We start from the raw sequence: 20,501 nt of genomic DNA, 5'->3' as shown, positions 1-20,501 counted from the left end.
GCAGCAGCTGTCCCAGCTTCAGCTCCACCAACAGCAGCAGCAACAACAACAGCAACGGTTCAACGCCATGAACGGGAACATGCAGCAGCTCGCATCGGCCGGACAAGGCTCCTCTCAGCCAAACCCCGCGCAGCAGAATCTCCTCAACATGCAAATGGCGATGAACAACCTGAACGGACAGCAGCAATCGCAGATCATGGGTAGACAGATGGGTCCGAACGGCATGATGAACGGTGGGCAGCCGCCGATGCATCCTCAACATCTCCAGGGTCGTCCGCCACAGCAGGGCGGGCCACCGACCGCGCAACCGCGTCGACCAATACAGCGTCCCTCTCCTGATCAGCTCCAAAACGCCGACAAGGTTATCAAGGAGCTTCAGCAGCAATGGATGATATCGCAACGTCAGTGATTTAATTACCGTTACTTACGCCTACAGGATTATGCTAATATCTCTCCTTCAATGTCCGACAGGTGGCGGCGCTAACTTTGCCTACATCAACGTTCCCGAGCACCAGCGCACGCAGTATAATGAGGCCCTTGGTCGTCTATCAACTGCGGTCAAGGATTTCGAGCACAAGATGCCTATGTATTTCGCCATCTCGCAGAGCCTCGAGCAGATCAAGAAGCTCGTTATCATCGTATGTCCTTTTTCTTCTTCTTTCTAAGCAAAAGTGTCTTTACCAAGCGCTTCTTTAGACTCTGTCGACAAAGTTTCAGGAGCACCAGTGCAGTCAGAACAGTAATCGCTACATCGTCGACCTTGACACGCTCCGTAGCATGCTCTCTACTATCCAGAACGCCAACAATGGCTTCATGCAGATGGTGACCGCTATCTCTGTAATGGAAGCCCAGCAGCGCAACGCCGCCGGAGGTGGTCCTCCTCCACAGCACGGAATGCACAGCCTGTCGCCTATGCCACCGCACCAGCAACCGCCGCTACCTCAACGGTCTCCTGCGCCGCGCCCCATTCCTGCCCAACCTACCCGAAAGCCGTCTCAGACTTTCCCGCCTGGTCTTACGCCTGTCGCTTCCAGCGCTACCCCTCCCCACTTGGCTGCGACGCCGAGCGCCCAGGCGGTCACGCCCTCCATGGCGGCGGCCTCGCCTCAGACGCCCAAGTCGCCGAAGACCAAGGCTGCACCGAAAAAGACGCGTCGCAAGGCGACTAAAGCTGCAGCGCCATCTCCTGAAGAGACATCCACGGCTGCTGCGACTACTCCTGCTACGCCCGCCACACCGGCGGATGTCAAGGTCAGCGCGAAACGTGCTAGGGAGGACGAAGGCCCATCGGCAGGAGAGGCGAGCACTTCGGCACCGTCTCCGAAGAGAGTCAAGGCCGATGCGGATGGTCCGCTCAGTGACACCCAAGCGCAAAGGGAGAAGGACGCCGAGAACGCTGCGAGCGGGTCAGACGAGGATTTGATCGCGTTCCTCGAGAACATCACGCAGTATACGAATACGACCAACCCAGAGGGCTCGCAAGCATACGTGGGCAGCTCTGAATTGGGCGATGTGCTCAACGAACTTCTCAAGGCTTATCCATCTACTGACGTGGAGGCGAATGGCGAGGGTTCTTCGTCGAGTGCACTTGGTAGCTTGGAGCTGGATGGGCCACATCCACTCTCGCCACCGTCTAGTCAGCTACCCGAGCCTGATTCATTTGCAGAATACTATGATCTTTCCTCCTTCGACGACGTCAGCGTGCCCAAGGCGCCGACGCCTGATCTCGTTCAGGCTTCGTCGACGAACCCTAGTCCTGAGTCAGGCTCTGAGGCGGACGCCGCTGGCCACTTGACGGCCATGCATCACATCGGGAACGCTGGATCGCCACACATCGCAGCTGTTGGCCTCGACGATAGCGAGGAGGACCCTCTGCGTCTGGGTATCTGGAAGGAGATCGACGGTGGTGAGGCTGCATTTTATGAGGCCAGTGGATGGAAGTGGGACGCCCCCATGTCGACGTCGGAGCACCCATGGGCAGTTTCTTCATAGAGGACGCCTTAAGTTTCCTTTTCGCTGTCGCATTCTCTTTTCCTTTTCCTTTTCCTTTCCCTTTTCCTCTTTCTTTTTCATCTATGTATTCCGGCTCTCGTACCCTTTGTCGTTTGTCGCTCCGCTTCTCTCCCCCGGTCTCTTCCGTTTTGAATTATTATATGGTATATTTGTAGTTGGTTATGGATCTACGCCGATTCTCTTACTCATCTCATTTTCTTTCTTCTCATTTCTTCCCTTTTTTCACGCCTCAAATTTGTCTGCTTGCCACCCCCATCCCCCGCACCGCTTCTCCTTCTCTACCGCCGATCTCGCGTCGCTGTTCCCCTTTTTTGATTATTATTTTTCCTCCTACTCCTCTCTACTTGCTCTGTGTATTGTACACCTGTTGTTCTGGCTTGCTATCGATACCGAGGTTGTTCCCTTTGGATGGATATAATTTCTCTGCGTGCGAACAAACGCTCTCCGTCCACTTTCCAACAACACTCGACCTCGCAAGCGTCTCTACATAGGTTGCAAGGAGTTGGTATACGTAGCGTTACAAGTCGTAAGGATATACAGATTGGTACGGTGCGATTACATATTAGTACAAGGACTATATAGGAAATGATACATCCTCTTGGTGAATGACTCGCTCTAACTCTTTCTCAACGAAATGCCCGCCGTCGTTCGATCTGGCGGTTTCTGGCGAGAAGAGGAAGAAGATGATAAGAATGGACCGCTACGATGAGCGCTATTCGAGAGGATGCGTGCACGCAATGAAGAGACAGCGGCGGACGACGACGTCGAGGGAATCGTGGACGACGCTATCCGTCTCGGTTTAGGTTTCGAAGAAGAGGAGCCAGACGCAGGTGGTCGTATTGAAGGTTTGACGGAGCTCAGTGACGAGGCGGATGTGATGACTGGGGCGTCTAAAGCCAGTTTCCGTCGTTTCGCACCCTGCTCCCTCGCATGCTCACTCCTCCCCTTCTTCCACTCATCCTTCGCCGCCGCCACAGCATCCTCGTCCTCCCGTATGAGCACCAAGTCAGAGTCGAGACCATATCGCGCCTTGATCCCATTATCGACCTCCTCTTTCTGTTTCTCTACTTTCTTCTCCTCACGGAAATGTTTGCGGACGCGACGGGAGAGAGAGTATGGGTCGGAGTTGTAGTGCTCTGAGACGGATTGGAGTTGTTCGAGTCGGGGGAGTTGTACTTTAGTCTGGTGGGTTTGGAAGTCTGTGGTTTTCTCGAGCGCGACGAGGGGGTCGACTGGCTCGTCTTTGGCTTCTGTGTCTGGATTGACATGTCCGATATGTCAGAGCAGAAGTACGGGCAAGAGTGTGGGCGTAGACGTACCATGCACAGCGTAGCCTCCATTCTCTTCCGGATCCCAGTCTTCGTCTTTCTGTCGTGCTCCTTCGGTAACCACATATCGTGTATTCTAGAAGAAGAGGACGTGGTCAGTGTGAATACCAAACGTAGAGGATGAACCAAGCACACCTTCGGGTCCGTCTGAATCTCGAACCAGCCACTACAGAGATGACACTTACACCGGAAGGAGAAGATAGGTGTCGAGTAGTACATCCCAATCTTCTTCTTCTCGGCATTATACCGCACGCCCATACCGATGTGCGCATCACAGTGTCCACTACAAGTCAAGCACGCCGAGTCAGTTTGGAGCCACAAAAGTTTACACGAGTGAAGGTGGTACGTACCACCAAATATTGAACGGGAGCTCAAAGCGTGTTATGAGAATTCCCTGGTCAATCTTCCGCGCTCGGTCACCGAGAGCATGCTTTCCTGTAGTTAGGCAGGCGTTGGATGTTCGTGCTTTCGTGAGGGGCTGAGGGGTAACGAACCTCTGTAAGAGTTGAGACTCTTGTGTTTCTCGCCATCGTAGTCAGGTGGGTAGTATTTATTGAATCCTTTGCGATACTATCAGCCATATGTTAGGAAAGAACTACAGATATGGCACTCACCCTGCATGGCTCGTGGTCGACGTAGGCGATAAAGTGAATGCCTCGCCACAGGAGTGTGGCACCCAAGAGTGAATATCGACTCCGCTCGGGAACAGCCGTAAACCTTAATCTTCGCCCACTCAGATCCGTCATCCAGATTTTGCAATCCTCACTTCCTCAAGTTTACGACCGACCCCTTGAGGTGCGTACTCACAATTATTGCTCGCTAATAACCAACTCAATATTTCAACGTCTAGTCACCTCTGTCTCCCACAAAATGAGTTACGTCGCTAAGGGTGAAAAAGAATACGATGCGACCGGTGCCCCCGTGCCCGCCGCGAAGTTGCACAAAATCCGCATCACGCTCACTAGCAGCAATGTGCGCAACTTGGAGAAGTGTACGTCTAATTTCTTCCTTAACATCCAGTGCTCTAGCTGAAACTTCAACTATAGTCTCCAACGACTTGATTAACCGTGCCAAGGACAAGCAGCTCCGTGTGAAGGGCCCCGTTCGTCTCCCCACCAAGGTCTTGAAGATCACTACCCGTAAGACTGTGCGTATACATTGTTGTCTAATTCTCTCAACGTATTTCCGTGCTTACGATTGTTTGCTCGTCAACTACAGCCTTGCGGTGAGGGTTCGAAGACCTGGGACCGTTACGAGCTCAAGATCCACAAGCGTTTGATTGACCTCCACTCCTCCAGCGAGATCGTCAAGCAGATCGTGAGTTTTCTCCTTAGAGTTGTACGGTCGTCTGTGTTCTGATGCATGTTATTTTGTGCGTGTGTAGACCAGCATCAGCTTGGAGCCCGGTGTCGAGGTCGAGGTCACCATCTCTGCTTAAGGATCTTCGTACCTACATGTCACACTATGCGCTATATGTCCTCTATGGCCGAAATATCATGCGTTGAAACTTCTCCTGCTTGTGGTAGTCATTTGTGGCGACCCTCAAGAGTGATGTTCGTACCTCTCTTGCGGTACCTGAAACTCCATCCGGCTTCTACACTGTTCCTTTCCGCAAGAGCTCGCAATATCGTAAAGTCATGTGGAATAGTATTCGACAGTCTAAACACGGGGAGTGGGATGAACCATCAAGAATTGTGCAAGCCCGCTTGGAAAAAAAATCGAGAATCGCATAGTACAATGTAACTGTCTCGAGGAGAGGCATCTATATAGGAAGCATCACCGGTACCAATCAAACTCACGGAGCTGATCATCATCCTCTACATCAAACGATAGGCGCAATCCTTCTCCAACACAAGCCTTTATCCTTGCGTAGGCATTAGGTGCACTCCTCGCCATCCAGTCCCATTGACTCTTTTCCAAAGAAACCTCTTCCAACCTCGCTGCACTACCGTTCTCAGTGAGACTCTGCGGTAACCTCCATCGTGACTGCACCATGAAGGCGACGCCCTCTACGGCGGCAGCATACGGCCCGCGAAGGAGGGTGCCGCCTACGAGTGGAACGTCGATGTTTTGGTGGTTGGGGGGAAGCACCATCGTGAACGACGAAATAAAGGGGTTCAGGCCGCCTTCGAGGGTCCGAGTGGTGGAGGATACGAAGGGAGAGGGTCGGAGTGTGAGAGCGGTGGCGAGAGGGACGCTGAGTATGTATGCGTTCAGGGAGAGTTTGGTGAGGCGAGGAAGGGAGGAACAGATCTGGTAGAATACCGAAGGACTGAGCCCCGGTTTAGGTGCGCCGTGCAGGTAAAGGTGCCGTAACGTGTCGGAGTGAAGCCGGACGAAGAATAAGAGCCTCTGGGAAAATGTATGTTCGGCCTCACAATTGATGACCAGGGTCCGTAGCTTTGGGAGGGATGACGAGCTGGAAAGCTCGGCGACGAGGAACTCAACTATGTCCACTCTGCCGAGAATAGCGAGGCTCTGAAGCTTAGGAAGAAGGATAGCTCGTGGTCCACACCCTGAGTCGTCGTACGTCACTTTGCCGCCACTTGAGGCGATATTCGCACGCAGAGTGACGAGATTCCTGCACTTGGCGAAAATGGCGGGTAAATCACGAAAGAACTGGGGGCCCTGGTAATCCTGGTCATCTATATTGAGATGAGTCAATTGATGCCAAGGGAGACCATATATACGGATCGTATAGGATACGGGGAGTGACAGGTGGGATAGCTTGGGTGCGTTCTTGAATAGTGACACTTGGATAGGAATCCAGCCCACTTTTGTCAGGGATGGCCGTAGAACCACTCTCTCGAGACGGGGAGCCGTGATGTCAGGTCGTACGATAGGAATGTTGTGTGGTGATTGCGTTTCCGTGACTCTCAGATCCCGCAAGCGATTGACGTGGCGTTCGAGTGCGTCCAAAAGGCTCGGGATCAAGAAGCTGGCGTAGATTTCGTCCGGGACATGGAGGTTAGGGTTCAAGTCGATATATAATGAGGCGTTTTTTGACCGTTCGAGCCACCTTTCAAAACAGCCCCTCGTAGTGTCTTTGTCTTGCTGCTTGTGTTGAAGAAACATGGAGATAGCACGGGGATGGGGGCTCAAAGTGATTCGCGACCATAGCTCTGGCATCGAAAGAGCCACTTCACGCCATCGACGGGAGACTTGTGCGAGAACGTCCGGGGAGTTCGTCTTGTCCAATAGAAGAGGATATATAGGCTCATCATGAGCGAGGGTTTGGCTTATGCTAAGAACGAAGATGTTCGAGAGAGTCTCTGTAGGTAGTGCCGCAATAGGCGAGCCCTTTTGGGTAGGCATGGCCGATATATGTGTGCGTTCGGGAGTCTGTCTGTCCCCTGCGTCAGGTGTTTCGGATCGCGACGCGGAAGAACCCTTCACAGTGTGCAGGAAGGCCTTCGGAAACTGAAAACGATGTGAAGATCATTAGAACTTGCTAGCTATTGACATTGTACTCGGTTTGTGACGGAAAGGTAAAGAGTATATGTCAACCCCAGAAAGTAAACACACTTTGTGAAGGGTTTCGTTAGGGCCAGTGGCTCACTTTTTGCCGGTGGTGGAGCCTTGAGAGTGCCAGTAGTCAGCGCAAAGACCCTTAGGTCGACTATGATGAAAAGACATACTTACAAACAGAAGCTCGTAGCAAGATTCTTGCAGTGCAGCGTTGAAGCCGAGTGATGTGTGTAGAGCGAAAGTCTATTTGCACGTGTTTGTTTCAGACGTCCCGGCAATCTGCCGAAGAGGCATCCCCAGAAGTTCGTTCTGCAAGCCGTTTGGACCGTAGTCGCTGTCATCCTAGATTCTGGGTAACCTCATACTTGACCGTCGATGCTGTATAAATCGGCGCGGTCAGCATATTTGAATAAATCATATCTCTGGAGTAGATATCCTTTTCATCTTGCCTGCTCCGCCGTCTTCCTCTGGCACAGTGATTGCGCCTACTAGCGGTCATTCCATCTAACAAACATCCGGTGACACATCTAACGCCTCGATTACCACACTACCTTGGCATGACTGTAGTCAGTTCGATGGTCGCATACCACCTAAGGGACTGGAGCGGCCGCCGAATATCGTCATGGCGTTGGACAGACAATCATCAGCGCTGAGACTGCCAGGTTTGTTCACGCTACTATGATACCGCAATGATACAAGGCGGAAGGATCGTAGCAAAAGTAGAGGAGATTGTAATCATTCAAGTTCAAGATGAAAGTTACAACGTGGAGTATCCGGTGAAGGGTACGCCGTCAAGACTGAGAGATTGAGAGAAAGTGTCAGTCCAAACACGTATATGTTCGAGTAGTCAAACACTTGACTCAAATAACAAACTCACTCTGTAGCCATACACCCGACTAAGAGAAATACGAGCTCTCCAAGCCCCAATCCGGGGTCCAAGTATCTTCCGCAGAAGTATTGAGCTTCCAAGCCCTATCATCCGTGCGGAAGAGAGTGTGTCGATGGTATATAAATGTGGTCATAGAGGGCATGAAGGGATAGAGAATGTTTATAGCCTGGAAGGCGCGTTCCAAAGACCCGTGCTGCAGAGCGACTTGGCGATTGAAACTGTTGCGGACCCTGAGAGTGTGCAGAGTGGCCGGGATGAGCGCAGTTATATGGGACGTCAGTCGCGGATGCTCGAGCCAGTCCTTGACTTGAAGGTGACGTAGTACGGGCATTCGTGCGACAAAGTTGACTAGGACCCATTTGAACGAGCTAGATCGTTCTTGGCCCTGCTCTTGAAGCCAGAGGGAAGGGATGTGACCGTCGAAGGCGAAGAACGTGATATTTCTGCCACAAACGTCGATCGCTTCCGCAAGCTCTTGGATGGTTGCAGTTTTCTGCGTCTTGTAGAATCGGATCGAGAGATGAGTGAGGTTGATCATTCCTCGAAGGTTCACGGTGAAGCGCATAGGATCGTCGATCATGACCTCGTACTGAGTGAAACGAGAGAGGATGTCTTCGGGAATAGATGGTGCTGCGAGTTTTGTAGGTGGACTGGAGTCGGAGAATCCGTGGCGCCAGACCGTAAGATTAGGGTGTTCCTCAAGGAAGTCGATGAATGAGACGGTAATAACTGCGGTGGCGGAAGAGAATTCGCGGAGGCGAGGGGTGATATTATAGGTCAAAAGAAAGTAACCATGTTGATCGTCATCGGCCCACATAAGAGAGTTAATCCTGAGGTACAGCAAATTAAAAAGCCGTGGAAGTATAAGTCGAAGGTTGTGCCATCCAATAATTTGCTCTTGTTCGTCAATCTCGAGGGATGTGATGAACTCCCAACAGAACGACCTTGTTCGCAGCACAGTGATCTGAAAGAGATAAATGCTGGTCTCGGTGAACAGAATATTTGGACCTTTTCCGTGTACCCGTCGTGCCCTCCAGTCATCTAAAACGACATTTCGATACAGGATTGGCTTGATGAGAAGGCAGAGGTGGCTGCAAGTGCGCAATAACGCGACGAGCGTGCCACGGGTGGCGCGTTCGCAGATGAACACTTGTAGCTCTGTTGGGAATCGCAAGAGCATTGCAATATTTACTATGAGCCAGATGTCAATGATCTCGTGTGCCAGCTGAACTTGACTGCGACGATTGAATAAATTCATGCACTCACTTCTATAGCCTGGATCACCCGTTGGCGTACTAGGCTCAGGCGCCTGTTCAGTGTCTTCTACCCAGTGTCCAAACGTTCTTTATTAATCCAAAGTATGAGAGCGATTTTAGGAGTAAACACTCACCTGATGACAAGCAATGAAAAGCAGCGGCAGCCTAAGAAAAGTACCAGGAGGTGTTGTGGTGGACGGGGTTGGGTTGTGGACAAACTGTGGAACTTGCCGTGGCTGAACGCACAAGGAGCTCGAGCCTCCGCACCGGTCCGACTGCTTCTCCATGCTGGCCTCCGAAGTCCGGGTTGGCGGCGTTGTGGCGAATTGAGAGCACTCGGTTTCTTCTATATACGCAGTTGTCGATACGGGACGCACTCGGCCATGACTTTTGGACATAAGAAAACATCAATCATATATTGTACACATGTTTCACAAATCGGCAAGAAAAACACAAGAACCACACGCCCGAGCCACACGCAAAATGGACTTCAAGTTCATCTAAACCGCACCTCGAAATCCTCACCGTCGAACCCCTCCTTCTCGTCCGGCATCTTCGAGTTATAATACTCGGACAACACCGTGTCCCCCAACAGCTCATACATATACGCCACAAGGCGAGTATACTGCCTATGCTCCTTACGCTCCCACATCCCCTCCTTCTCGATCAACGCAAGCTGCTCCAAACTCTCCTTGATATTGCTCTCGAGATGCGGTCTCAGCAGATCCATATGTTTCGTGGGATCTTGGTTTATAGGCGGCCGCCGTGAGATGGAAGGGTCGTATACCTCGAAGCGGGGAGGGTGGATTTTTGCACGGCGATTGTCAGATTCGGGGTCCAGGCAGGAGAGACAGGTGCATTGGAATCCGTAGGGGGCCAGATGGTCTTGACGTTCGGCGGTGGCGGATGTGGTGTAGATGTATGAGATGCAGATTTCTTCGTCTTCTTCGATTTGGCGGACGGCTCGGAGGTGGAATGAGAAGGACGGGAGATCGAAGCTCCAGGTGGCGTTCGGGTGACAGCTGTGATGAAGGCATGGCACAGATGCGGAACGCTTCGTCAGTTCCTGCGAAGGGAGCACTGAAGGGGAACGAAGTTATGGGAGATTTCTACCGACCTGTGGTTCACGCGGCTTATGTTGAATGGGACACCAGTGAAGGGGACCGTCTTTGACTTGCTGTAACCGTGCTGGAACTCAGAGCCGAGTCCCAAACCATTCGTTCTCAGCCTGCCGGTAAGGGGCCCGCTACTATCATTGACATGACTGGAAAAATGCATCCAATATTAGATCAAACGTCTGTGCACCTGGTGCACAATGCAAAGTGGAAAGAACCTAACGACGGTATATGACTGACTAGTTAGCCAAAGATAAATATTCCGTCTGCTGCTGCGGCGTCATGCGCTTCAAAAGAGTCTCCAACGCCTGCTCCAGCTCCGCCAGAAAGATCCGTTGCATTTCCTCGTACGCCATGTTTGCATCCAATTCCGGCGAAACGTTACCCATGATACCATTCGCACTAGGCATGACGAGAAGCGGCCTCTCGGTACAGATGTATTCTCCATGCCGGATCGTACGGCGCGCAAACATACCCATGCCATGATCGCCAGCGGGGCTGATGCGATACGCTAGAGATTTAGAGGAAGGATTTGGGCGAAGGGGCTGCGGGTATCCCTTGATAGCGAGGAGGGCACGCTTGTCCGTGTCGGAGAGGTAGCATTCTGACCGGTCGTTGGCATCCGATCTGTCGTCGAGAGTGTTTTCGTTTCCGTTCCCGGGGCTGGGAGGTTGAGGTTGGGTGGTGAAGAACATGATCTTTGAAGACGCATCGCTTCTTTTGTTTCCAATGAGCGCATGGTCGCCTTCCATGAAGGACCGCACGTCATGTACATATGGAAGCCTGTAGCCCTCGGGAAGCTCGCCTGTGTACCCCCCCGGCAGCATCAGTATAGAGTATCAAATCAATAGCAGACAGGGACGACGAAGACCCACCTGCTAGGCTGTGCTGAGTACCGTACGGCATCCTGAAGAACGAGTTAGATCCATTGCCTTCAGCAGTCCGCATCTTCCAGTCGGTGACTTTGCGTGCATCCACGGCTGTTGAATGTTTGAACATCGAACATAGAATGTCCAGACGTATGTTTCTCATATCAGAACGGTACGAGAGGAACATACATCAATGAGGACTGTTCACGCACGATTGAATTCCTCTTTGGGACCAGTAGGTTTGTCGTTCAGTTCGATTTGCTTCAGAAGCTCTGGAGAGACATGCGAGAGTGTCAAGCTGATGAGCTATCGGAAAGATATAGGAATATGAAGGTAACGTGCCATCGATGACCAACTTCTTCGTGTTGGGATCGGTATTGACCTCCAGAGAGGCTGTAATAGCGGAAGAAAGGTCAGCGAGGGAACCAGCAGGTTCATCGTTCCATTCGGTTTGCTTCAGAAGCTCTGGAGAGACGTGCGGAAGCGTCAAGCTAATGAGCTATAGGAAAGATATAGGAGTATGAAGGTAACATGCCATCGATGACCAACTTCTTCGTGTTGGGTTTGGGTTCGGTATCGACCTGAGGAGAGGCTGTAATGGCGGAATAAAGTTAAGCGAGAGTAGATAGGGGTGGCGAAGAGGACGAATGACATACTGTCGATAGCTTGTTCGCCCCTTTTGTTGGATTTGGTTCCGGCATTGACCTTAGGAGAGGCTGTCATAGGGGAACAAAGGTCAACGAGAGTAGATAGACGTGGCGAAGAGCACGAATAGCATACCGTCGATAGTTTGTTTGCCCTTCTTATTGTTGAGAAATCCGCGCTTCATATTCTATGGCGTTATGGGATGATACAGAGAAGACGGGGAGTGGCTCAGGGTGACTTCGACCCCCTAGTTGTATATATATTCAGTGCCAGTGGCGTGTCAACTTGAATTGAATTCGGTTCCAATGGAGAAAGGTATGACTCGGATGAGACGATGAGCTATGATAGAAGCCACGGTAGACTTGCAAGCTTCCTCATGCTGTGAACGGAGACTCAAGGGGGTACGCAGATCATGACTTGAACCTTCCGAGTGTACACAGAAAATCAATTATCTTGCCCGTAGCTCGTTTCGACCGTGTATCCTTTACTGCGACTACGCACGATCCCATGATCTGAGAACTTTCGTAAGAACATCATCGGAAGTAGTGCATCCTAATCCGGAGGCAAATTAGTAAAAAGCGAGCCTAAAGAGTGGCGCCGTGCAAGTCGATCGGCCTCCTCGCTGACGGACAAGAAACCGGATGCAAAAAAAAAAAAGAAAAGAAGAAGAAAAAACACAGAAGAAAAACCCTCCGCCGTACAAATAACTTTATGGCCCCTGTGGCCCCATCTATAGGGGGCTATGATGAGACCTCTGACATGTTCCGATGCAGAACGTGAGGTCAAACGTCGAGGACGAGCGCTTGCCCTAGCATGCCACACAGTGTCACTAAAAGTAAGGAGCTCGAGGATGGCATGGAGAAACGTACCAGATGAAAGTCACAAATATTGCGGTCTCAGAACATAGTTCGCGATCGGGATGAGGTCGCTTGGGTATTGTCAGGGCAATTTTACCCCTCCCGGAACCTGATGAGGGCATGGCGACCGAGTGGGCAGAGAGGCGATCATGAAAACCATAGCAAGACATAGTAAGCCGGGCTGAAGTATTAGTCGGACAGGCTCAAGCCCTGGGGACCGGGTATTGTATGAGGGATGACTCTGATCGTGAGATGATGTTCTTGTATACTCAAGGTTCTGCTGTCTTTGAATCAATTTTTGAAGCACCGTTGTTTCGAACAAGTGTAGTCTCCGTTACTAGAGAGTATGCCATTCGCAAGCTCTTGCATCTGACTAGTAGTGGCATCCAGCGCTATCGTCCAACATCAAAGACGGTATCATGCCTACCCGTGCTGAAATACGCAGCAAATGGTCATGCAAAAGGCCTCACGGCCAGAATATTCTGACAGGAACGGTGATATCGGGGCCTAGGCTGATCATTACAGCTAAAAGTCCCTTGAACGAGATCAGCGGCTCGAGAATGAAAAGCGGGCTGTTTGGGGGGATCGACAAATGAATGAATGAAAGGAGTATTCGCATGAAGGGTGCAATTGCAGGTCTCGGACGGAGGCAGGAAGGATGACAGCCAGGAGGACGGTCAGCGTGCACGTGGGAGAGCCAAGAGAGAGAGGGTTCCTGGGAGTTGAAACTCCGCCGGTTGGGTGGGCGGATGGCGGCCCCGCTCGCAGGCGTCGCTCGTCCTCCGTTTCTCCTTTCTCTTTCTTTACCCTCTCTTTTCCTCACACCATTCCCCCCATCCCATTCCCTTTTCCTTCCCGATGGCGACCCCCCATGTAATTGCCTCGTCGTCGGCACAACCATCCCAGTCCGGCTCATCGAATGGCATCGTCGGCAACCATTTCCGCGTAGGCAAGAAAATCGGAGAAGGCTCCTTCGGCGTCGTCTTCGAAGGTATCTATCCTCCTCTCCCTTGTCCGCTGGCACAGTCACCCATGTCATGTATACTCGTAGGTACAAACCTCCTTTCGAACCAACCGGTCGCCATCAAATTCGTACGTGTGCAATCATTCGTAGTCGCCACCGAGGCTCATTGTGCTACAGGAACCCCGCAAGTCCGATGCCCCACAATTGCGAGACGAATACCGCTCCTACAGGACGTTGAACGGCACGCGTACGCCCTCCCTACTATGCTTTGATACTCGCAGTTGTCTTACTTTCAGTCCATGATTTCATCACTCTACGTACTCTTCATTCCGCCATCAACGTCACTCATGCTCCAACCCGAAATGCTGTACGACCGACTATAGCCGGTGTGCCCCAGGTCCATCACTTCGGCCAGGAGGGTCTGCACAACGTCCTCGCCATCGACTTGCTTGGTCCGAACCTGGAGGACCTTTTCGACATGTGTGGTCGGAAGTTTTCGATTAAGACGGTCTGCATGGCGGCTAAACAGGTGACTGTCGACGTTTGCATGTCAACCCACCCGCGCTAACAGCCCATTATTGCGTGTTTGCGTTCTTACTACCACTCGTAGATGGTAGGACTCTCCACTTTGTCAAAAACCGCTCATCACTGATGTTGTCTTGTGACATAATATCTAGGTCACTCGCGTGCAGGCCATCCACGACAAGTCCCTCATCTACCGTGATATCAAGCCCGACAACTTCCTAATTGGCGTTCCCGGGACAAAGAATGCTAATACCATTCATGTTATTGGTGAGCATGCTCGTCCATGCCTGTAGTTCGTCTCTTGGTGGAGTTTTCGGCGATCACCGCATTCGCCGGCCATGAGCACTCCACATTGTCCTGCACGGTTCCGCTGTGGCCCCAATTGGTCAAATGCAGCGTCTATCCTCGCCTGGAAAATGCCAGAACTTCCTAGTCTTTGATCACCTATAGACGTATTCCATATCCAGCGTGAATGTTTGCTAACCTAACTGGGCCGTAGATTTCGGCATGGCGAAGCACTACCGCGACCCGAAGACGAAGGTGCACATCCCTTACCGCGAGCGTAAATCCCTTTCCGGAACTGCTCGTTACATGTCGATCAACACACACTTGGGCCGTGAACAATCCCGACGTGATGACCTGGAGTCGCTCGGGCACGTGTTCATGTACTTCCTTCGTGGTGGTCTGCCGTGGCAGGTGAGCGCGCGATTTGACCCGTTCTTGTGAGATTTCCGCTGAGAAGAGCTCTTTCAGGGTCTTCGAGCAGCCACGAACAAGCAGAAGTACGAGAAGATCGGCGAGAAGAAGCAGAGCACACCCATAGCAGAACTGTGCGACGGGTTCCCAGGTCTGTGATACATACCTCACTTTCACTGTAATGTAATCGCTGAACCTATCCGGGTTCTTTCACACAGAGGAGTTCTCTATTTATATGAACTACGTCCGAAAGCTCGGCTTCGAGGAAAGTCCAGACTACGATTTCCTGCGGGAGCTCTTTTCCAAGGTCCTCAAGACACTGGGTGAGCCGGAGGACGGTGTCTACGACTGGATGTTGCTGAACAACGGCAAGGGCTGGGAAGCCGGACATGTAAGCTCCGAGTCCTCATGTGTCGCACGCAGAAAAGCGTTCACTGACGATCGTTGTCGCTCTCTAGACTTCCGCTGCTGTCCTCGCTCAGGCTCACGCTAATGCCGGTACACCCACACCTCGCGAGCACAGATCAAGGGGAGAGCATAAGCGCGGATCTCGCCAAGCCCTGGATCCAAACCAAAGCGCCGCAAACGGCGTGATCGCCAGTCCGAACACCGCACACGTCAAGCAATCCACCAGACGACCGAACGTCCTGGATACTTCGCGCAACGCAAGTAGGGATGTCAGTGTACAGCCATTGCCTCCTGCTAGTCGTCGTGCCAGCCAACAGCAAATCTCACGCGATGGGAGCACTGCGCTCACCGCTCCTCATCCGTATGCTGCTGCGCCAAGCCCCAACGCGTATCACCGTCCAGGTACAGGAGGTTCTTATGCCCCGAACGGACAGTCGGGCAGTCTCGCGGCTCTAGCTAACGGTGGCTCGACTGGTGCGCTCAATGGGAATGCTTACGGGAACGGGAATGGGAATGGAAACGGGAATGGCACGGCATCTGACTCGTTCAGACATAGTCAGGCTGCAGGAACACAAGGGAAGAAAAACGGGGACGCCAGGGAGGGAGCACTGTCACCTCGGGAGGGGCGTGCGAACGGCATGGCGGTCTACGATCGGGAGCAAATGGCGAGAGTGGGGGAGCAGGACGAGGATGGGCATGGTGGAGGGAGGAAGAAAGGCGGCTTTTGGAGCTTGTTCTGCTGCAGGGCTTAGTTGTGGTGCGCGCGATACCTTTCTATTTTCTTCCAATAATCTATCAGTGAGTGCTCTTCTTTCCTCGAAGCCTGCAACGTCTTGGTCTTACATAGCACGGCAATTTACCATTTCAGGTTATCATGTCTATGTCCACCCACGCATCAACGTCTCGTCACTGTCTCGACTCGCTAATGATCCTGCCTCGTATACATGCCCCCCACGTCATCCTCGCATGAACATCGCACCCACGCATCCCGACCTAATCTGCATAACTCCTCTGGCACGCTCAACCATGAACATACGATATCGGCTGGTTTTTTGTTACTCAAGGACCAGGCATATCCTCCACTCCGCTCGTTTTATAGTTTCTTTTTCTTTTCGCCCCATCAATCAATCACACTACCACCCCGTCTCACCTCCATCGGCATCGTCGTTTTTTCGCAAATGTTGATCGTATGGACAGGACGTATACCTTGTTTCTTTGCCTGTCTGCCCTCTCCCTCTCCTCTCTCCCCTCATCACTCTCGGTGTCGTGTTTAACTTATATTCTTGCTCTTTTAGTCTGCCCTAGTCACTCGGCTTTAGTCCGCGATTCCCTTTTTTTCCGCCCCGTTGTCGTTGTCGTCGTCTGTCATCTTGTCTTTGGATCACAATCGTCATCATCTCTTCCTCCCTGGTTAATGGGCCTCGTTCATTCTTATCCTGTATTTTGTTCTCTTTCTTCCATTGGTTCAAATCATCATCGGCGGCATTTTCTTGTTTGTTTCTTGGATCATCGATCACCCGCCACCATGCACTCAAAGTCTCAGGTCAATTCCACAATAACAAACGATCTTGCCTGGCTGGGAGCTTTGGACCTACGGGATACCAGCTAGTTCCGCACTCGACGTGGAACGTCGGAGCACTCGTTTCGCAAGCTAGCCATCACGCATCATCCCCTGAGCTCGAGATTCTCCACTCACGCTCGGACCATTTACCCCCTCTTTCGAAAACTTTCCGGATCCCATTTTTGCTTCTTTCCTCTTCTTCCACACCCTCTCTTCCCCGCCCGCTTTCATTCGTCCTGTTTATTGGTTTCGAAAACACGTAGTCGCTCGTGACCTGTCGGTACTCCGTTATTTAGACGTTGCAGTCTTTGCAGTCATTTTTTTTGTTCGTCTAACTTAGGTCGCTCGTTTAATCGGAGAAATTGACGTTGTTTGGTGGAGAGAGGTTATGCTTTTTTTCTGATCGTGTGTTGTCGTGGGTTTTGGGGAATGATCTGGAGCACTGGATGTGAGATTGAGAGCGTTTAAATTTGGGCGTGTGCTGGCGTGTGGCGTCGGTTTTGAGGTGGCGCGGCTGCTATTGGGCCACAATCACAACGCGGAACTTGAAATGTGCTAAAGGCTCCCAACTCCGATCGCGGTGAGTCGTCGACGTCGAAAACGTCAACGTCGCTGGAACCTCACACAAAAAGTCCCCGTGTCAGGCAAAGTCCTAAGCATCTTGCTTCCTGTACAAGAACTTCTACAAACACCAGATATCTCACACAAATGATCGCGCGCCCTCTGAGGCTGACTTGGGTGGGGTGACTAGGCGGCCAACTGGGGAAAGAAGTACCTGCCATGGCATATATCAGCCGCTTCGACTCGGCGGTGTATGTATGCATGCATGCATCTTGGGAGTCCTGTCTAGAGGCGGGCGACTAGGTGGCCTAGTTGGGCGGGTGTGCTGTGCTGTGTGGGCGCCAATACAAACACGGTTGATCAACATCTCTGCTATTCTTGGTCTCTTCACGAGTTCGGCACATACATAAGTCCATCCCAGCATGGCGTGTACCCAACTCACCCCCTTCATCCTTTCCCCTCTACATCTGCGGTATCTCTCATTCTTCGCAACATACGCTTCATTTGACGCCGTCGACCATGGCACGTAGAATTTCCCTTGTCAACCTTTGTCACCATCTGACCGTGTACTTGTGAACTAGCCTCCTCTGTTCAGATGGCTACCCAAGGAAGAAGAATGGCTTGAAAATCGTATCATCGCTGACAAAGGACAGTCTCGTACCACCGACAGACTATGGCTCCTGACTATCGTCGAAGACTTCAAACGTTCCTTCCCTTGCGTCCCTCGAGCGAAACCTGATGGTGCCGTCGAGACGGATGTCGAAGTGAAGGTCAGAGAGGAGAACACTCACAGGGTTCGTAGTTCTTTCCTCATATCCATCGATGATAATAATTCATGGCCTGTCGTGGTTTTGCAGAGGGTGAAGAAATGGATTCAAAACCATCAGCAGAGCATTCTGAAGAAGCACAAGCGCAATGAGCCTCAGAGCTCCTTCAAACGCTTGGTCGCGGAGAAGAAGAAGCCCTCCTTACGCTCGAAGTGCAATAGAGATATAGCTTCGAGCCTTGATCCAGTTGTTGAGGCAAAGCGGGCAGAGCTGAAGGCGCAGTTGAAGGCGAAGACCATATCGCAGTCAGAGATGATGTCCGCAATCAACAGCACCGTGACTGATCGTCTTCAGGACGAGCAGTTGCGCGCGCATTACACCGAGATGGCCCGTGGTTCCAATTCTAGCGGCACTCAGTCGACCCAGGAAAACGAATTCGGAGCCAACTCGGTCTCGAGAAGCTTCCAATTCATCCAATGCTAGTGCGTCACCGCTTGATCCACTCTTCGAGTTGCCTTTGCTCATGGTTCATGCTTGGAATGTTCAGTCCTTCACCTGCTGCGGTCGAGCAAGAAGACGAACTTGAAACCATGGTCGTCGATCCTCCATTACCACACCCAACTTCCTCCGCTGACGCGTCAAATCATGGGGAAGCTCTTGCTCTCGTTCCATCTCCAGCAATCCAGGGTGTAACCGGCGGCCACACAGCTTCGACTATACCATCCTCTCCGGCCATAAACCCGGTGTTGCAAGACCAGGAGCCGGTCGCGCCCATGTATTTCGAAGGTGGCCACTACTCACTCCCCAACGACGACAGTCATACGCGATATCGTGCCATCCTTGATGCAGACACTGGGGGTCAGCCGAGTGGTCCTCACGATCAAGTACCTACCTTTGCGGACTGTATGTCGTTCTCTACTCGCTCTCAAACTGTTGCTGATAATTTCTCAGCTTCTGCACCCTTACAAGGTTCACTTGATGCACCTCAATACGACGAGTACTCGCTACACAGTGAAGCCGCAATAGCCCATTCCGGTCGCCATCCTGCCCCTTCAACGTCTACCGATCGGGGTCTCATTCAAGCTCGCTCTACACCGCCCATGTACGACATATTGTCTCATGGCGCTCATATAGAGAACTTTCAAAGTATCGATCAGCACTACCCCATCGTCGATACATCAACTCGGCGAATACTTCCCGGCTCATCTGGCGTAGTCGATCCCAGGCCAAATATCGATGCTGCCTCTCACTCTCACCATCCTTTGTTGCATTGGTCACCTGTCGGTGACTGGCATCTCCAGAGGCGCATCCAAAGGAGTCCTTCTTTTGGGCACCATTGCGTTACATTTTCCTATGATGGCAGGTTCATCGCGTATGGACATACTTTTTTGGGGGGGGTAGTCCAGGTTCACGATTTAGACAGCGAGAATGTTGAAGCTCTGAAGTTCAATGCGCACAACTCTGGTGTCACTGCTATCACGTTCTCTCCAGACGGAAGATACATCATCTCTGGCCACACGGATGGCACTATCATCATTTTCGATTTCCAGGCGAGAAACGAAGTGTCGAAGGTCAAGATACATGAAGGGTGGATCTGGGCCATGGTGTTCTCACCTGATGGAAATTACGTTGTTTCTGCAGATATAGAGTGGAACGTCTTGATTTGGGATTTTCAGGCCCGCACGATCAAATGCGTGCTTGATAAACCCAAACATACCATCTCCTTCCTCGACTTCTCCGCCGATGGCATGTTCGTTATAGGTCATAGTTCTCAGCACGGTATCGACATATGGAGTGCTCAGACGGGAAAATTGGTCCCATTATCATTGATAGACGGTTTTGCATTCGACTGTGCATGGACTTCACGGGATAAACTGCAGAGCTATCATAACATAAAATATCGCTGCTGGCGCTCTCGTGGTCTGGGTAGGGTTACAAGCATCGTAGCGCTTTCGAAGAATCGAAGACACCTCATTGTAGGAGAGTCTAAATACCTTTTCTTGTACTCTCGAGATCCGCCGCCTGCAGAGTCGTCGTTCCTCCCTATTATATCAGAGCCTGCTCCCAAAACATTGTCAGTATCTGTCTCATTGCCACCACTTAGACACGTTGGTTATACTAAAATATTCCTACTATCAGCACACTTGAAGAAGTGACGGAGGAGGAGCTCCGGCTCCGACTTCTGATGTAGCACCAGGGGCAACGGAGGGAATGAGGAGGCATACTACGGAGATTGAAATTAGCGGACGAAGGGACAGGTGGTAGAGGTGACAGTGGCCGAGGAGGACAGCGAGGGCGAGACGGCGAAGAGGGTAGGAGCAGTATGGAAAGAGCGGAAGGACCCTGGCTAGTGGCAGGTTGTGTGGTATGATGTTTTGTGTCACTGTTGGACATGACAGGGCGTTCAATCGTTCAAATTCTTACGAGGTTCAGTTTTTCCATTTGTTGAGTAACATTCCAAGACTGTGCAGAGAAGGAAAAACATCAGATGGCGCCACACAATCTTCCGCCACGCGGGCAAGTCGGAGTTCTAAATTGACTTCGTGTGATTCGTCCGTTCCTAGTCTGACCGACGCGAC

The 20,501-nt window shown here is 51.7% G+C and overlaps 9 protein-coding genes across 9 annotated transcripts; 5 read left to right on the top strand and 4 right to left on the bottom strand.

The window, feature by feature from the left end:
- Positions 1–67: 67 nt before the first annotated feature.
- STEHIDRAFT_152510 (uncharacterized protein) lies at positions 68–1,992 on the top strand (the record flags this gene model as incomplete). Its single annotated transcript, XM_007299653.1, has 3 exons — positions 68–401; positions 472–638; positions 697–1,992. The coding sequence occupies 3 exons, from the start codon at positions 68–70 to the stop codon at positions 1,990–1,992; spliced, it is 1,797 nt and encodes a 598-aa protein (XP_007299715.1).
- A 519-nt stretch (positions 1,993–2,511) lies between these two features.
- Positions 2,512–3,975, bottom strand: STEHIDRAFT_90674 (DUF572-domain-containing protein). The gene is made up of 6 exons (XM_007299538.1): positions 3,956–3,975; positions 3,836–3,901; positions 3,692–3,776; positions 3,477–3,624; positions 3,333–3,417; positions 2,512–3,269 (listed from the first exon to the last, which is right to left on the bottom strand). Exons 1-6 carry the CDS (start codon positions 3,960–3,962, stop codon positions 2,629–2,631), a joined length of 1,032 nt encoding a protein of 343 aa, XP_007299600.1. The 5' UTR covers positions 3,963–3,975; the 3' UTR covers positions 2,512–2,628.
- A 236-nt stretch (positions 3,976–4,211) lies between these two features.
- STEHIDRAFT_48697 (40S ribosomal protein S20) lies at positions 4,212–4,779 on the top strand (the record flags this gene model as incomplete). The annotated part of the gene is made up of 4 exons (XM_007299224.1): positions 4,212–4,332; positions 4,388–4,488; positions 4,560–4,658; positions 4,726–4,779. The coding sequence occupies 4 exons, from the start codon at positions 4,212–4,214 to the stop codon at positions 4,777–4,779; spliced, it is 375 nt and encodes a 124-aa protein (XP_007299286.1).
- Positions 4,780–5,013: 234 nt separating this feature from the next.
- Positions 5,014–6,896, bottom strand: STEHIDRAFT_165306 (uncharacterized protein). The gene is made up of 2 exons (XM_007299652.1): positions 6,867–6,896; positions 5,014–6,761 (listed from the first exon to the last, which is right to left on the bottom strand). Exon 2 carries the CDS (start codon positions 6,654–6,656, stop codon positions 5,118–5,120), a length of 1,539 nt encoding a protein of 512 aa, XP_007299714.1. The 5' UTR covers positions 6,657–6,761; positions 6,867–6,896; the 3' UTR covers positions 5,014–5,117.
- An 809-nt stretch (positions 6,897–7,705) lies between these two features.
- Positions 7,706–9,012, bottom strand: STEHIDRAFT_144349 (uncharacterized protein; the record flags this gene model as incomplete). The annotated part of the gene is made up of 2 exons (XM_007299650.1): positions 8,965–9,012; positions 7,706–8,889 (listed from the first exon to the last, which is right to left on the bottom strand). Exon 2 carries the CDS (start codon positions 8,876–8,878, stop codon positions 7,706–7,708), a length of 1,173 nt encoding a protein of 390 aa, XP_007299712.1. The 5' UTR covers positions 8,879–8,889; positions 8,965–9,012.
- A 438-nt stretch (positions 9,013–9,450) lies between these two features.
- On the bottom strand, positions 9,451–11,767 carry STEHIDRAFT_152505 (SET domain-containing protein; the record flags this gene model as incomplete). The annotated part of the gene is made up of 9 exons (XM_007299649.1): positions 9,451–9,976; positions 10,072–10,218; positions 10,310–10,874; positions 10,945–11,049; positions 11,151–11,236; positions 11,295–11,429; positions 11,488–11,530; positions 11,595–11,654; positions 11,719–11,767. The coding sequence occupies 9 exons, from the start codon at positions 11,765–11,767 to the stop codon at positions 9,451–9,453; spliced, it is 1,716 nt and encodes a 571-aa protein (XP_007299711.1).
- A 1,531-nt stretch (positions 11,768–13,298) lies between these two features.
- On the top strand, positions 13,299–15,785 carry STEHIDRAFT_49545 (kinase-like protein; the record flags this gene model as incomplete). Its single annotated transcript, XM_007299296.1, has 10 exons — positions 13,299–13,431; positions 13,492–13,532; positions 13,582–13,651; positions 13,788–13,939; positions 14,082–14,196; positions 14,429–14,625; positions 14,683–14,776; positions 14,844–15,016; positions 15,084–15,495; positions 15,610–15,785. The coding sequence occupies 10 exons, from the start codon at positions 13,299–13,301 to the stop codon at positions 15,783–15,785; spliced, it is 1,563 nt and encodes a 520-aa protein (XP_007299358.1).
- A 1,792-nt stretch (positions 15,786–17,577) lies between these two features.
- Positions 17,578–19,137, top strand: STEHIDRAFT_107540 (uncharacterized protein; the record flags this gene model as incomplete). The annotated part of the gene is made up of 6 exons (XM_007299648.1): positions 17,578–17,681; positions 17,751–17,949; positions 18,013–18,404; positions 18,470–18,825; positions 18,874–19,024; positions 19,080–19,137. The coding sequence occupies 6 exons, from the start codon at positions 17,578–17,580 to the stop codon at positions 19,135–19,137; spliced, it is 1,260 nt and encodes a 419-aa protein (XP_007299710.1).
- A 218-nt stretch (positions 19,138–19,355) lies between these two features.
- STEHIDRAFT_20067 (WD40 repeat-like protein) lies at positions 19,356–19,739 on the top strand (the record flags this gene model as incomplete). The annotated part of the gene is made up of 1 exon (XM_007299145.1): positions 19,356–19,739. A coding segment is annotated over one exon (384 nt), but the record flags the coding sequence as incomplete, so codon positions are not given.
- Between the last annotated feature and the right edge of the window lie 762 nt (positions 19,740–20,501).

Source organism: Stereum hirsutum (assembly GCF_000264905.1).
Source record: "Stereum hirsutum FP-91666 SS1 unplaced genomic scaffold STEHIscaffold_2, whole genome shotgun sequence".
Taxonomy (NCBI): domain Eukaryota; kingdom Fungi; phylum Basidiomycota; class Agaricomycetes; order Russulales; family Stereaceae; genus Stereum; species Stereum hirsutum.
Note: the sequence above shows the minus strand (reverse complement) of the source record. Positions and strands in the feature narration are given on the sequence as shown.

What these genes read in the sequence shown, in the direction of transcription:
- STEHIDRAFT_90674 (XM_007299538.1), bottom strand. An exon ending in GAGTCTCAACTCTTACAGAG is followed by an intron (nt 3,777 to 3,835) that starts GTTCGTTACCCC and finishes GCCTAACTACAG; the next exon opens with GAAAGCATGCTCTCGGTGAC. An exon ending in CTCCCGTTCAATATTTGGTG is followed by an intron (nt 3,625 to 3,691) that starts GTACGTACCACC and finishes CTTGACTTGTAG; the next exon opens with TGGACACTGTGATGCGCACA.
- STEHIDRAFT_165306 (XM_007299652.1), bottom strand. Translation starts at nt 6,656, where the DNA reads ATGCCTACCCAAAAGGGCTCGCCTATTGCGGCACTACCTACAGAGACT.